General features: G+C 41.7%; 1 protein-coding gene across 1 annotated transcript in view; it reads left to right on the top strand.

Moving 5' to 3' along the window:
* Positions 1–10,417: 10,417 nt before the first annotated feature.
* TRPC5 (transient receptor potential cation channel subfamily C member 5) overlaps positions 10,418–16,015 on the top strand; it is a 65,777-nt gene continuing 60,179 nt past the window's right edge. The window contains exon 1 of the mRNA XM_074147171.1: positions 10,418–10,795. Coding sequence (XP_074003272.1) covers positions 10,418–10,795 — 378 coding nt within the window. The remainder of the gene's footprint in view (positions 10,796–16,015) is intronic.

Genomic DNA, 16,015 nt, shown 5'->3' with positions numbered 1-16,015 from the left:
TCTTTATTTTATCTGCAGACTATTCTGTTTATTATCATTGTCAGGGGAAGCTCCCTCCCACTTTCTTTCTATGAAGATTTCTCTTTTCTTTTTTCTGTGTGGCGTTTCCACCTCCCCATAAAATACCCCGCTTTGCTGCACAGCCGAGGCAGTCATTTTGTCAAGAGACTGTCTCAACAGAAGTGGCAGTGAAGGATGCTAGGACCAGCCCTGCCTTGTGCAAAACTATGACTGAGAGAAACTGCAACTGCACTGCCATTGCAATCTGTAATGCTTAGTCTCCGTCATTTTAAAACGGTACATTTAGCAAGACCTTTTTCTTATAGAAATGTGTCTCCTTCTCAGCCCTACAACTATCCAGGTGGCTCAGACTACAGGATTTGCTGGCAAGGTGCGCCTGAACCAGCCAGGGTCCAACGTGGTGGGGAAGCTGCAGCTGCAGGAGAGGGGACTGTGCTCTGCATCGGCTGATTCTAGTGAAGGAGAGGTAATCCCCCTATGTCAAGTTGTGCTGCATTCAAATCAGCCACCTGCTGATTAGTCTAAATACTTCAAAAATTTGGATTTTTTAGAGTTTTATTCCTCTGTGTGGAAGCCCCTAAGAAATCTTTCTTTCTCCTGTGAAGGTTTTAGAAAGGAGAGATGTCTGAAAGCTTTTTCCCTTTCTACAGAGCACAGGCACACAAGCATCACTGCCAGGCAGTAGCACCCTCACGGAAGCAGGACAGCTACTCCTTGCCCATCGGGAGCTCTCTTTTTGGTCCCGTTTGTGCAAATGACTGTGATCATGACAGTGAGCGGTGTGCTCGCTGCCCTTGGGACACAGATTCCTTGTGTTCCTGTCCCCAGTGTTCTGTAGCTGCAGGGAATTTGGCTTGTAATCCTTCCATATTTACTATACTTTGTAAACGAACTCAGGGAAGCAGTATTCATGGGTCTTGGCCTTTTTCACCTCCAAAAGGTGCTGTGGGTGAACATAGCCTTTCTGTGCAATTGGGAAACATTTCTGTGAGAACTGAACATGTGATTTTCCCTCTTCCTTCCAAGAACCTCTGGTTTGGTTTGAATGCCAAAATTAAGAACAGAACTAAAATGACAGCTAGAGTTAGTAGTACACAGTTACCCCGGGGACTGTCAGCGTAGGCAGCTGCAGGTGATGGCTGCTGCAGATGCTGGGTCTTGACTGTATTTTTACATGGGTACCAATGAAAATAGTTCCATCAGAGCTTGTTCAGAAATGATAACTGATAACCACTAATAAATCCACCCGTTACTGAGATGAGAAACAGAGCCTAAACAAATGCCACTGCTAGTTGTTTATATCTTGCTGCGACTGCCCTTTCCTCATCCCGGCAACTGTATGTGCCACAATCTTGCATTTTCCTTGTGCGACTGGGTGGTTTACTCACACTGTCAGCCAGGCTGAGGCAGGTCTAACAGTCCATACTGCCATCAGCTCTCCGAGAGACGATGTTCACAGATTATCGTGTTGATTGAAGAAACGATTACAACGCTCGTTGAGCGAGAGTGGGAACAGGCAAAAAAAATCTCTTCTTCAATAGCTACAGCAGCTAGAGATTACAAGCAGCAGGCGCAGAAACAGTGGACATAGAACACAGAGATGATAATGATGCCATGCCACATTAGTGCTGCATTAGCAGATAAGACAACAGGGCAGCTTGCTTGACAGTATTTCTCAGTTCAGTTGACATCTCTTTTTTGTTATTAGGTGGTGGAAAATGATAGATAGATAGCCAATCTCAAAAGAGTAGGGGACAGAGCAATGACGTCAGGCAGCCAAAATAAGCTTCCTATTCTGTCTGCATTTGCAAAGATACATACTATGAATATATTCTAGAGCTTTCTTTTTTTTTAAGCTCCTCACAATGGTATGTTTTTATTCACACCTGTGTGATGGCTGTGTGGAAAGAAGTGGGAAAATTACAAACTGTAAATAGTTAATTGTAATAGTAGCTAAAAGCACGTGCTGCAGCCATTTCATCATAAGGAATTAATTTTAGTAGTCCAGACTGATTTTTGTTGAGGTAATACTCAAATATTCCAGGAATGGGTCAACACTCCCTCCCCTCTGTCTGCCTCCCAAACATGGGCTTTGCAATTGGCTCTACACCAAAGGTTTTTTCTGTCATCCTTTCCCTTAAGACATGCTGGAAGCTGTGTGTTGCTTTCAGGGCAGATGAAACCAAATCTGGGCTACCTAGACCCTGCAAACATCACACTGACAGCTGGAGGTAGACAAGGATGTTGCTTGTCCTGAACCCAGGGGTGGCTATTGGCCCATGTTCTGCATGGCTGCTTTGGCTGTGTGCAAATCACTACGGCAAAGAGTAGATGTCCTCATTATTATTGTCCAGAGATCAGAGAAAGCACTCTGAAGTCAAGCATATTAGCAACTTTCCTGGAATGCAAACACTATACACGTGTGCATAGAATGAATTTACTGTTTGATAAATTCAGGAAAGGTTGGTATTAGCTTTTGCTGTCGTTTCCCAAGGAAGGGTACTGCTTGTTGTTTGAATTAACTTGCAGATTATAAGGCTGAGCAGCCTCATACCAACTTGCTCACAGGCTGTAATTGATTCTGGTCTAAGCCCATATGTCTAGGGCTTGTCCAGATTAATATGAAATGCTGCAACTTCTGTGCAACTAGTCTGAAGCTAATGAAGCTGATGAAAGTTGTAACACAAACTAGGGGTTTCCTAATACTGTTTGCTTGTTGACTTTCACCCTTAAATGACGCCAGTGCATCCTGTTCAGGCAAGAGGCCTTAAGAGTCATGTGCAATGGAGGAGTAGGTAACAAAAATATGCTAAGCTGAACCAGGCGAGTACAAATCTTTTCCTCCATGACAAAGCAGAGTCTCCCAGAGAAGTGTTTTCCCATGCACTGTTAAAACTCAGGGCATTACTCATTTGGATGAATTCAGCAGCCTGCCCACAAAATGTAGTTACTGTGTATCTACTGAAATGTTGTTGCAGTGTGTATTTTAAAATAAAGCTAAAATACGTATTTGAGAAGTTTCCCATTGAGGAAAAAACTAGTTTATTTGAGTCACAGATGTACAAAACAAATATCTGGACAACACCTTTTTGAAATACAGTTCTGCTGATGAGAATGTCAGACTCAGTAGGTGGAGATGGAGGACGGAGAACTATTGAGGGCGGAAGAGAGAAGAAAATCTTTTCTGGGTTGCTACAGGTGATCACTGCTCGTGGCAAATCAGTGGTAGCCCACCTCTGCAGCTCCACAGAAAAAAGCCTGTTGAGAACATCCTGGTCCTGTGAAGCAATGGTCTGCTCCTGTCCCCAGCATTATGAAGGACTCAAGTGCTGAAGCAGTAGGTTCAACAGAGAAATCTAGCAAGAACAGAACCAAATTGATAGTTGGCTTGAAGAAGAAAGCAGGGAGTATTGAACACCTCATCTCTTTCAATGGTTAGGCTTATGATGCGAGTTCTTCTCTATGACCAGGTCAATCCCGATGTGAAAAAGGGCTTGTGTGCTGGCAAACTTGTCAGTTTTGTTTCCGGCTACAGCAGTTACATATAACAAGTGCAAAAGTCTTTTCCTGCAAATTTTTCTTTCTTACATCTGCAGATGAGTATAGTTATTGGACTTGCCATCTCTCCAAAATTAAATCTTCCTTTTCCATCCTGAATACCAACCTTAGCTACCAGCTAGCTGACTTGGATTCTGCAGAGATATGGCAAGGTGGAGCCTTGCATCTACAAATCCCCTGTGAAACCCATGGGATGTTTCAGGCCTGTAGAGCTCAGTCTCACACTGAGGCCAGTTTCATTCTGTTATTCTCTCTAGGTTCTTCTGCTCTAGTCATCACTAGAACATGGGAGAGCCCTTCAGCTCTCCACCAAGACAATATGATTCACATCTGTTACATGGTGGCTTTTAGGCTCTCCCCATGCGTTTAAGCATATGTGGTAGAATGTCATGATTTGTTATTTTCCTTTGAAATATGTATGTAGCTGTGCTCCTCTGCTTGAGAAGGCAAGGTCAAACCAAGTGCTTTGCGCATGGAATGGAAAGTGGTAAGTTTTGCAATGTTCCTTACTTCCTGTGCAAATTTGTGCTACAGACTCATACTGGCTCTCAATAAGGCTGTGTCCAGCAGAGAGAGCTTATTCATCTCGTAGAGAACTCAGTTGTGCCAAGATTTCCATCCTCCAGCATTAGGTGGCCTTGCAGATGTCCTGGGCTGACATGATTGAGCACCCTAAAGCCAAAAGAACGAGAACTGAGTTTGATTCCGAAGTTTTAGTTAGGACCACTGATAGCTTAGAGAGAGACAGGTACTTTCTTAAGCGCAACAGTATCTCAAAGCGTACTACATACGCATTATCTTTTGTAATGATATTTTTATACATACATATATATTTTTATATATATATATACACACCCATATGTGGTTGGTCATGACTCATCGATTGATTATGCAGCGGAAGAGAATTATACCAAAGAGTTGGCCTTTCCAAATCAAACATATATATCTTTGATAATTGTCACCCTCTCCAGGAAGTTAAGAATTGCAGCTGGGACTTGAGTCAAATTATGACATTTGAGTTACTGGCAAAGAATTTTCTTTTGGCTTCTGTAAATTTATAATCTGAAGTTAGAGGTTGTCTTCTTTTACAAACACTTCTTAGATTAGAAGGTTATATGCAGTACCTCAGTGACTATATGTATTCTTAACTACGCCTGGAGTGATGATGAGTGAAAAACGTTCTAAGAAGAATTTTTCTCGGCATCTTCTAAGGACATATCCTCCAATGTGAATCATGAACGACTGCAGCTTTGCATTTTTATCACATACTCTATTAGTGCTCTCCCTTTCACTCATCTTGGGCAATGAAACGAGATTACTCATCTCCAATTTTATTAGCTGTCGGTTTCTCATTTTTGTGTTGTACTGCAACCCTGCAAGTTTTGGAAAGCACTTATTCCAGGGGAATGATACATCTTGTATAACTTATGAGCTTGCTATAAACTTTCTGGATCATGGGACCTTTGCTAAAGTGAATTTACACAGCCACATACACGAGAAGGTCATTGCAATTTTATAATTTTAAAATACTTCTGAGGTTGTACATTTATTCAGTAGTGGTTCTTTTTGCATTTAAAAGCATCAGGAAAAAATTCTGCTTCTGACCAAAACAATGGTGAATGTGATGCAGAGACATCATGAGAAGCAGTGAGACTTAGAGTTGCAATCTGGTTCCCACTGAACTCCATGGAAAAAGCAATTTTCTGGAACAAGAGGGTATCGCTGCAGAAGAAAAGGAATTGCAGAGTGTTACAAAGTCAGTTTTATTTCCTCAAACTGTGGGAGGTATAAGCTCAGTCAGGCATTGTTAGTAAATAAGATCTAGAGCACTTAAAAGAAGGATCCAATCACAAATTCAATTGGTCCATTAACTACATGTAATATTATTTACCTAAGTGGCCCTTCTGGACTATTTCATAACTCAGGTTTAAAGCCTTTTTAAAAAAGATCAATATTACTGAGTGCACAGCCTCTGAGCATGATGAAAGAGTCAGGCCATTTTAGCAGCTATGGTCCATGATTTCCAGACCCAAAGTCCAGATTAGAAATGCAAAATGAGGAAAATACACTCCCTGAAATACTAAAAAGAAAAAATAGCCTTGAAGAGAAGGATGGAGGGAAGCAGTGAAGTAAGATGTGTTGCAAGAGATCAGTTCTTTTATTGGGCTGATACAACTAGAAAATACAGGCAGGTTTTCCAGCACATAAACCCTTCTGCGGATCCAAGAAAGAAGATGTAGCAACATGTAAAGCCACACACACAGCTTTGCCAACATGTGTCAGAGTGAATCTGCAGTAGGAGGGAACAACCAACCGCTCTATTTGCAACTTGGCAGATGCAGGGTTTTGTTGTCTGCTGTAACGTGTGATCCGATTTGGCTGGTTGTACCAAATCCCATCAAGTGGGAAAGGTACCTCTTTTCTATTGATCTTGTGTTCAAGACCCAGTATTTTACTGGTTCCTCAGGTAGTCAGATGCTCACATCAGCTGGGAGTGATGAGCTCCTGTATGTAAATTCAAGACCCCTACAAGTCTCTTCCACTTCCATTACACAGGGAGCTCAGCAATCAGGAGCAATGGTGCTTTTCCACCTCTTAATCAGCATCACGAAAAGTCAAATGATGACAAAAGCAAATAAAAGCAAGGAAGGTCCTATTTTATAATGGGGCTGGTGATTACACAGATGTAAACTGGCACTGGCTCCCACCCTGTTGGTTGTACTCATCCCATTTCATACAGGGCATTCTGATTCCTGTGAGACAGCGGCATGTGGGAGTGTGTAGTGTCTGTAAAGTGGGAAACAAGGGGTGGTTCAACTGCCAACACATCCTAAAAACATTTGTAGTGAAAACTCAAGGAATTTTTAGTGGCAAAAGGCAGTGCTGCTGAGTGACCTTTGCCTGTCTATCTCCATTAATGATGTCTCAAACTAATGGCTACTATTCAGTGCTGCTCTTCTTTATCCTTCCTCTCTCCTCACTACTTCTTATGCATTGCTCAGGCTGCCCCCCTTGCTTTTTCCTGTGCTACCACACATCACTCCAAACTTTGGGCAATTTTCGTGATGTTCTCTCTCCAACAAGAAACATTAGAAAGGAAAACTAATTTTTTTCTTTCTGTTGTCTCTTCCCCCTTGGTGCTGAACTGATCTCTTGTTCTCCTGGGCGTGATACATCAGTGTGATGAACTGATCCTTTAGTATCAAGTTGTGATCCAGGGTGGGAGACACACAAGAGTGTCGAGGACAGTGCAGTGCCTGTAGAGAGTGCTGACTGTAGATTTCATACAGATGGTGACATGTATAAAGCCACTTCTTAGGTTTCAGCAAAAGCCATTGTTTTCAGCCCTCGACTGAAGTAATACCATTCCTTTGTGATTGTAACATGTCCATCCCAGGAGTCCAGTACAAAAGCAGGCAGCAGGAGAACCCAACAAACCCATTTGTGGCAGCTGTGATGCCATTTCACTCTTCTGAGTGAAAAAGGTGGCCCTGTTGGTACATGGGATAGATACGTCCGAACTGAGTGTTGGAAGATGCAGAGAAATTTTTGCAGGGATAGCAAAACCATTTTGTGTTATTAGACAAAGTAACGTGGCTGGAAGCCTTCCTTCCCCAAATCAGACAAGCTGTTTCTGCCAGGTATGGCTGCTTTTTATGGGCTAAAACTCTCATTTCCATGCCAGGCAACATAGAAGTGGTGTCAGGCTGAAATGGCTTGAAGATTTGGACTAACAGTTCAGGGAGAAAGGTCACCCAACTGGAGAGAGGTGATAGAGTCCAAACTGAGTGGTAAGTCCTCTTCCCTTTATCTTGTGTCATTTGTTATGTGGTTCTCTTAGTTTTTCTACATCTGTTTGTGCTGCGGGTATCACCATTGCATTAGCCAGTCACTGGACATCGTCTGATGCATCGGCAATCAGGCATAGACTGGAAAAAATTTTCCTTGCCCCAAATATTAATTCAAGTAGCAGAAAATGCCTCTCTGTGAAGAGAATTCATATGGAAAACGTGCATTTTCAGGCTCTCTGCACATTTTCCAAAATTTTAATGTGACCATGTTTCTATTTTTGCTACCTTTCAAGTACTTCATCATTTCTTCTCTCTAGGCACTTATGAATTGCCTAGCCGTTTTCTTATCTGGATTTCATAAATATTTTTGTCACTTTTCAACTGTTGAGCCGGAAACAGTACCACTTTGGGACAAACAAGTGGTCTAGGGTCTACCAGCATTGCCTGTTTCTTTCATCAAGAGATTCTGCCTCCAGGGGATTGGTGGTATTGGGAAGCGACAGCTATGGAGCAGTGATCCTTGGGCTCATTTGTTCCATCCACATGTTTGACTGATGCTCTCTTAGCCAGTTTTGGAAGAGAAAGACATCAGGTTTGGAAGGTCCATCTGGAATTGCGCTGGATCTCAGGCTGGGGGTGGCCCAGCAGCTAAAGGTTTTGCTGAAATCTTGCATGTAATCTAGGCAGATAGATATTTGTTTTGATACTGCATGCTATCATTTCCAAACCCAGTCAGCAGTGTGTGTTCATTGAGCTATGCAGATGATAGCATGACAATAATTCAGTGTAAATCATAAATTTTGTGAATCTTTCCTTTTCGGTTTTATTACAGCTTAAGTGCTTGAAGTATTAACAAAATGCTTTCTTGGACTGGGGTTGTACTGGGAGATGAGATCTCACTGAGAAGATATCTGAAGCTTTCTTTTCTTTCTACAAAATTGTTGGAAAGGAAAGGGATCCCATTCTGGCATGATGTTTCATAAGGTGACATTTGTTATAACTCATTGCAAATGTTACTCACCATCTACAAAACATTCAATTAAACTGAAGAGCAATGAAAAATATGCAGTTCCACTCTAGTAGCTGCACTTGTCACCAGAATCCTTCAGGTTTTTTGGAGCCAACAGATTCTCCCCTGGAGACCTCCACACGGTGGCTACTGTCCTCTGCTACCAGTCCCACCGGTTGGTGTTCCCTGCTCTCCTGGGCCGAATTGTCACATGAGCACAAAATTTCCCTTCTCATTTGGGCTTATCCTTACTTTCCTGAAGATCTCTTTCGTCATTACTTGTTAACAGAGCTGTTATGCATCCTTTTATGTTTTGTCAGTATTTCAGTGGGAATTGGCTGGACGCCGCAGGGATAACATTTTCAAAAACACAATTTGAAAAATGACCCATGATCCAATCAGAGTAGTTGGTTACACATGTAGTTTATTGAGACGTCAAGCTCTGAAGTCATTCAAGATTGTTCCTTTGTTCTAAAAGCTTTAGTGGCGTAACATTTCCGTAGAAGATAAGCCAATGTATTTATGCAAGTTTCTATCCAGATCAGATCATAGGTCCTTTTGCCTCTAAGGCTTTTGTGTGTGCCTTCAGGTTGAAGCATATGTGCAGAGAGCTGTAACTCTGGAAATATAACAAACAAAAACTTTTCTTGTACATGTAGGAAACCAGGATACTAAGAGAGGACATTTTTTGAGATGCCAAAACTCGTTGTTACAGCTCTCTGGCTCCCCAGGAAATTCACAGATGTAACTTTGCTGTGTGCTACAACCACCCACTATTTTGCAGTGTCAGCTGGGCTGGAGCTCAGATCCACCCACTCCCACCGCACCGGGCCCATTACACTGGAGCTGAAGGCAAAATGCAAATTGGCTCTGCTGAACACGGCTGCCTTATGGCATGCGGTGGGACGGTAAAAAAAGAACCCATGGCGTCTCACTCCCGTTTCAGCACCTGAACGACAAGATCCTCTTTCTCGTTATCACTTTATCAAAACCTTCTCTTTCCCCTGGATAGGGCACTAAAATGGAACAAAACTCTGGCTAATTTGCTGCAGGAAACCATTGAGCTTTGGGCAAGAAGATGGAATAAGGCATCCAATTAAGTTATAGCTGCTGGTGTCCCCTAGTCCTGATTTGGTGTGGTTTACAGATGCCCAACAGAGCTAGATAAGCATAGCTCCTTTTTTCTTTATGTGTGAATACCTATCCAGCCCATGTTTCCTACAACTTCAGTCACCTGCTAGGCTCTTTAAGCTGTGGGAAGGAACAGTAATTCATTCAGTTTGCTACACTTGTTCCAGGGCAGGATTTACTTCTCATTTTCCTAGACCATAAACAACATCACTGCCTCTGGAGAGCAAGGGTGGTGGCTTTCTACAACAGCTTGTCTTCAGGTCCTATTTATAAATGAGGAGAGTAAGAAAATACGTTTAAAAACATGCAAGCTTTAAAAATAAAACTGTGACCTAGTCAAAGAGTAAATATTAGGGAAAAATAACCTATTTTAAGAGATGGAAGCAGGGAAGAAGCAGCAAAAACAATCAAGATAAATCTTATTACTGTAAATAGGAGGGTGTAAATCAGCAGGTCCCATCACTGACAGTTCAGAGATGCTGAGGACCTGGCTCAGCAGTGAAAAAGGAGGGAAGTGAAAAAAACATTGAGCGGGAAATAAAGCAAAGATGAGAAATCCACCTATTTGCACATGCGATAGATTATCCATAAACAATAAGATCATGCTTATGACCAGATAAAAGAAATCAATGGCATAGTGTTTAGACCAGACTTAAAAATATACTGAGTGTGTACCTCTTCTGAGCAGTAGTGTGATCTTTGTTTTCAGATAACCTTTTACTGTAGGGTTACTCAGGGGGTGTTACAGTCACTGTGTTGAGAATAAAACAGCTTAAAAAGGCATCGGAAGATTTTACCACAATGGGCTTTTAGAAATTTTGTCCCCTGTGAGGAACGGATTGCTTGTCTGTTTTGTCACTTATGCATGCTTCTTCTTCCCCCATAGGTTGCCCGGTCACTATGAACAATGGCCCAGCTATACTACAAAAAGGTAAACTATTCACCGTACAGAGACCGGATCCCATTACAGATTGTGCGAGCGGAGGCAGAGCTCTCAGCGGAAGAGAAGGCCTACCTCAGCGCTGTGGAGAAAGGGGACTATGCCAGTGTGAAACATGCCTTGCAAGAGGCAGAGATCTACTACAACATCAACATTAACTGTATGGATCCTCTTGGTCGCAGTGCCCTTTTAATAGCCATAGAGAATGAAAATCTGGAGATCATGGAGTTGCTTTTGAGCCACAGTGTGTATGTGGGAGATGCTCTGCTGTATGCAATACGGAAAGAGGTGGTGGGAGCTGTGGAGCTGCTGCTGAATTACAGGAAGCCGAGCGGTGAAAAACAGGTTAGTCCAGTGTTCCAGTTCAGTTTTAAGCTATTATTCTGCGTTAGCAAAGTGGTACTGCACAGAGAGGTGCTGTGCAGGAGTCATAAAACAAAGTCCTTAATGTAGATCCATTGCTTTAAATGCCGAGAGTAGACGTGGGCAGTCCGGTTTGGATGATAACTTTCCAGTCTGAGCAAACATGTTCTGCCTGACTTAAATACTCAGCATTTTCAATTTCACTCAGTGTTCTTTTCAGTCTTACAGTGCTTGTGAACATACTGATTTATAGGTTGATTTATATACACGTACTTTGTAAAGGAATTTGGGGCTGTCTGAAATTATATTACAATCTATAAATATGAACTATTACCATGCTGTTGTACTGATATTAAGTGGAATAGCTTTTCATAAGTAAATCCTGAAAACACACAAGCTTATAAATAACCATATGCAAGCAAACAGTCTGCTAGGTTTCAGTACTTGGCCATAGTACAGACGGATCATCTTGGTCTCCATCTCCGGAGAGCTCTAGTTCAGAAATGCTGAGGCAGTACATAACGTTACAGCACGAGCTAAGCTGCTGTGTATCTGAGCAATGAACAACTATGACTTGTAGGAAGGATCCTTAGGTACAAAGCTATCAGTAAGTTACATAAGGATCCTTGTGAAAACCCACAAAGTCTGAATCCTGTCACTTCAAGTGTCACCTAACAGTTCCTAATTTTCTTTTTTTCTTTTTTTTTTTGCTTCTTTTCATTTGCAAGTACTGCTGCTAGTAACTGCAGTAGTTTATATACATTACTGACCACTGACAATTTTTGCATGTTCACTGCTTAAAAAGGAACATTCAAAACTTGGATAATCCTTGTAAATCAAGCCTCATTTTTGAAGTCTACTTGAACACATCCCTCTGTGTGTGAAATAAGAAAATGATTAATACCAGTCAATCATAGAAGAAAATACTTTCAATGGATGAGCCCCTTAGTACATATTTCAATATTACATATTTCAATAATAATTTTATGTAGCCAAAGCAAACAGTAAGGAACAACCCTGACAACATTCAAGAGTGCTCAATACTTAGAAACGGCAGCATTCTGCATGCTGTAGTGATGTGATTCTAAGGTGTGGTTTAAGCACTAGAGAGATGAAGAATCTCTTCTATCAGAAAAAAAATCGAAATGTTCATACTGGGTTTTAGTCTGACAAAACGTAAGTAGCAAAATATGGACCATACATGGAGAATGAGCCATTTTTCTCTTGGTCTTCTAGAAAGTTTGACTATCCTATAGGCCAATAGGACAAAAACTGCAATAGAAGGGAAGTTTTTTTAAGTAGCATGAGGAACTGCCAGTAATTATTGCACAAGTTTCTCCTGAAATGTCATGGAAAGCAAGTGGTGGGATTCACGCGGATCTCTTGAACACCAAAACTTGTGTCCAGTCAAATTCACAGCCTTGCTGGCTTAACTGGACAGAGACAGAGGTCCATGAAATAAAGGTGATTTATTAGAGCTGAAATTCCGCTCCAACATCCCTAGTTCAGCAATACATTTCATAGTAGGTCTGTTTCATTTTAATTTATCCTTCTGTAGCTAGGTTTGCATCTGCTGCAAAGTTTACAACTTGAAGGAGAACATGTGTGTGGGAGAAGAGATGCAGTGCCAGTTTCAGCTTTATTTACAATGTTTGTTACAAGACCAGATTTCATCAGTACATTTTAGACTAGTACTGGCTTGATGCAAGATCCTATGTACAAACTAGAATTAACTTTCCTGGCTGCGGTTCAGGCGCCTCTGTAGACTGCAGGAAGTGTTTGCCAGTAGAGGGCTGCAGGACTGGGCTTCCATTTCAGCAGTTTCACTGATTGTTCATGCAGTGATGGTAATTAACATTTATTTCAGGTATAGCGATATAACATTATAGGGAAATAAGTGCTTGGTTAAGCAACGTTGGGACAAAGTTGGTTAGCTTGTCAAATCACAACGCTAATATAGGAGGGGTTCCTAATGCTAGTTCCCCAGCAGTATCGATATACGTTCAGCTAGACCCTGTCTCAGAAAGTCCTTTGGGAATCCTGTACCTAATTGCTTTCACAAAAAGCACCTGATAAATCAGATTAACACAGCTTTGTCCTAATCAGCTACTTATATGTTCTAAAACATATAGAAAACCCGCTTTTTCTGGTTGAGTAGTAACAAAACTTCACACTTCGTGGAACAGTTTCTGTCTGGCTGAGAAATGTGTAAGATAGCATCACAGCAGTCCTTATTTATAAGGTTTAGTATAATCTATTCATTAAATATACACAAGGTTCCATTTGCCTGAACTAACCTGTGTGAAGGCAGCTCCTTGGCTCACGTGTAGCAGCCTGTTTCCAGATAGAGGCTGTCTGTCTTTGCTGCACTCTGAGTGAAGGTGCAGAAGCATCATCTTCTGATTGCTCTCTCTTAAATGTTCAATACATCACCTTCATTCATCTGAGTCTGGGGTCTGCTGCTGTCTGCCTCAGAGAGGTTATTATTTGACTCTATACCAAAGTCTTGTTTCTCTAACTGCCAGGCATGAAGAGCTGTTCCTCTTTACATCTGTTCACATCAGCTCAGCTAATTGTCTGCATCTCAAAGGCAGCTGAGTAGCATCATTCATCATAATCCTTTTTATGGGCACGTATTCCCACAACCTTATCATCGTACCACAATCCTGACCAAAAATATTATAGGTTGCATTATGCCAGCCTTTTGGGGTTACAGTGACTGTATCTCATTAGCAAAAGAGATACCAACACAAGGTAGAAAACCATGGCCCCTGCAAAGCAGCGTTGCTCACCAGTCACAGTCTCTAAAAGGTGATGTGTTCTGGAGGCTCCATACCTCTCTCTTGAGAGCCGCCCAAGGGGAAGAGCTCTGCTTTTCCCCTGTATTTTGACCTTTCCAGGGAGCAAAAGTAAAAAAACTTTCAAATATAACAAGTGACGTTTGTTGTGTTCCTTATGTAAGAGAATCATGGTCTTATTCGTGATCTAAGGGACAGGGAGAAATGGATGAAGAGATTGGGTGGCAGAGATATTTGTATCGTGTTATTAAGTGAATGCAGACAGCCATTATTCTTCAAACCTTTGCTAGACTGCTGTTTAAGCGCCATTTACTGAAAATACCATGACAATGGCAGGGGTAAGTCATAGCCAGTAACTATAACAACACGCTTCTCCCACACTGCAGCCGTACGTGTAAGGGGTGTCTCGGGAGAGGAAGAAATTACTCTGTTTACATGTGGAGCATATGAGAGCCAGGAGCATGAACCACCTCTCCCTAAAGGCTGCTACAAAGCACATGATAGATGAGTGTGCTGAACAGTGATGTGTTCGAGTAGATGTATTTTCTTTTAGGTTTACCTCCGAGCATGGTTCACGGGCTATTTTAAGAACTTAACATTTCTCCTCAAATCTGTTCTGCCCAGTCCTGACAACTTACAGCCACGGTTTTGTGTACTGCTCTGTGAGTCTCTTGGTAAAGCTGGGGAGATAAAGCAGAATAACTCTATCACTAATAAAATTACAGCTGTTTTGAAAGATACAGTCACCTATGGGAGGTTTAGGGTTCAGTGAGAGAGTCATCATGGTGCAAGTGTCTTACTTTTGATACCATGGGAAGAACATAGATGTGTGCTGGTGTGCTTCACTCCCAGGAAAGAGTAATGCCCAGGCTTTAAAGGACCCATTCTCTTCTTCACATCAGAGCTAGCCTCTCCTCAAATGTGCCACACCAAGCTCTGAGGTGCGCTCTCACTTTTTTATTACTGTCAATATGCAAGTGTGGTCCAGAGTGCGATGGAAGATGCCTGTGTGCAGAGCATGTGGTACTGCAGGCTGTGACAGCCCTGCCCACCCACCGCAGTGGAGGTGGGAGCTTTGCTGGCCTGAGTGGGACATGGTCTGGACCCAGCACAGCACTGAGCTGAATTCTCAGGGAAATAAAGGAAAATTCAATTATGTACTCAAAATAGATTAAGTAACAAAAGAGCTTTTCTAGTTCTGTGATTTTTACAAGTTCACTTGTTTCCAAATGGTACTTAATTTACTCTAATTAGTCCTCCGAGCTTTTTTTTTTAAACCAGTCTGCTTTGGCCAGTCACTTTGTATTGCTGATTGGTCACTTAAATCATAGGATAATTTTTTTTCCCTAAATAGATGACAGACACTTGGAAATCAAGCAGCCTATTCATGAATATTAAGAGGAACGACAAAAATAACTAATATTCATGGAACCCGAAGGGTATGCAACTGTTGCTTTTCCTGTGGAGATTTGTAGTCAGTGAATATGTATTCTCCAAGAAATAAAAGTGAGACTAATCTGGTGCTGTGATAGCTATTGTTTGGTTTTCAGGACAGTGAAGAGGCTGATACTGTACTGCACAGAGGCAGAGGAGTAGTATTTGAGTACTGCAGACTGTTTGGCATGGCAATCCATAGTCAGGTCTTCCACACAATGTGTGTCATGTTATTTAAATAAGACGACAAACCCCTGAATAATCATCAGAAAGAGTGGGACTCGGATACAAATAGTGGAAAACAGTGCACACAGGTGCAGTATTGACTTTGACCCAGGCTTATTGAATCAGGTGGCTCATCTCTTTTGGGGTAGGAATGTTAAACTGCAAAGCTGTCTGTGCACAGGACAGGTCCAGTACATACAATGGCAAAAGAAGACCTTTTGTACTATTCTACAGGTACACGTCAAAAAACAGAGATCTGGCTGGGGCCCTATAGGGTTAGAATTAACAGGGAACTTGAAATGACTTCGTTCATTTTTTTGATTTAGTACTACTGTAGGAGCAAGGGAACGTATACATGAAGCCTGTTAAACAATTTTTTTTTCCAGTAAAATATTCTGTCTCCCAACCTGTTTTGATCTTTGAGTTTTGGTGGGTTTTTTCCCTAAAAGACATATCAGAAATTTTTTCTACTATACAAACATCAATATAGGCTGGAGTCAGCACCTAAACTGCACCAGGATAAGCGCAGGAAATGTATGTCTGAAAATTCACATTTTCCTACATATTTGATTCACTTTCAGATTATCATTAGTAATAGTTGTATTTCCAGACATTTTGAAGACAACTGAAATCAGTACAAATTTTCCCTTTGGCTCTAGATGAGGTCTTCAAGGGTATTTTGTTAATAGCCTCTTGTGTGAATCCTGTGAAGTTGTCCCGGTTCTCCACATCACAGCTTGCAGAG

The sequence above is a fragment of the Numenius arquata genome, chromosome 5, assembly GCF_964106895.1.
Source record: "Numenius arquata chromosome 5, bNumArq3.hap1.1, whole genome shotgun sequence".
NCBI classification, from domain to species: domain Eukaryota; kingdom Metazoa; phylum Chordata; class Aves; order Charadriiformes; family Scolopacidae; genus Numenius; species Numenius arquata.
This window is presented reverse-complemented; position numbering and strand designations above follow the sequence as displayed.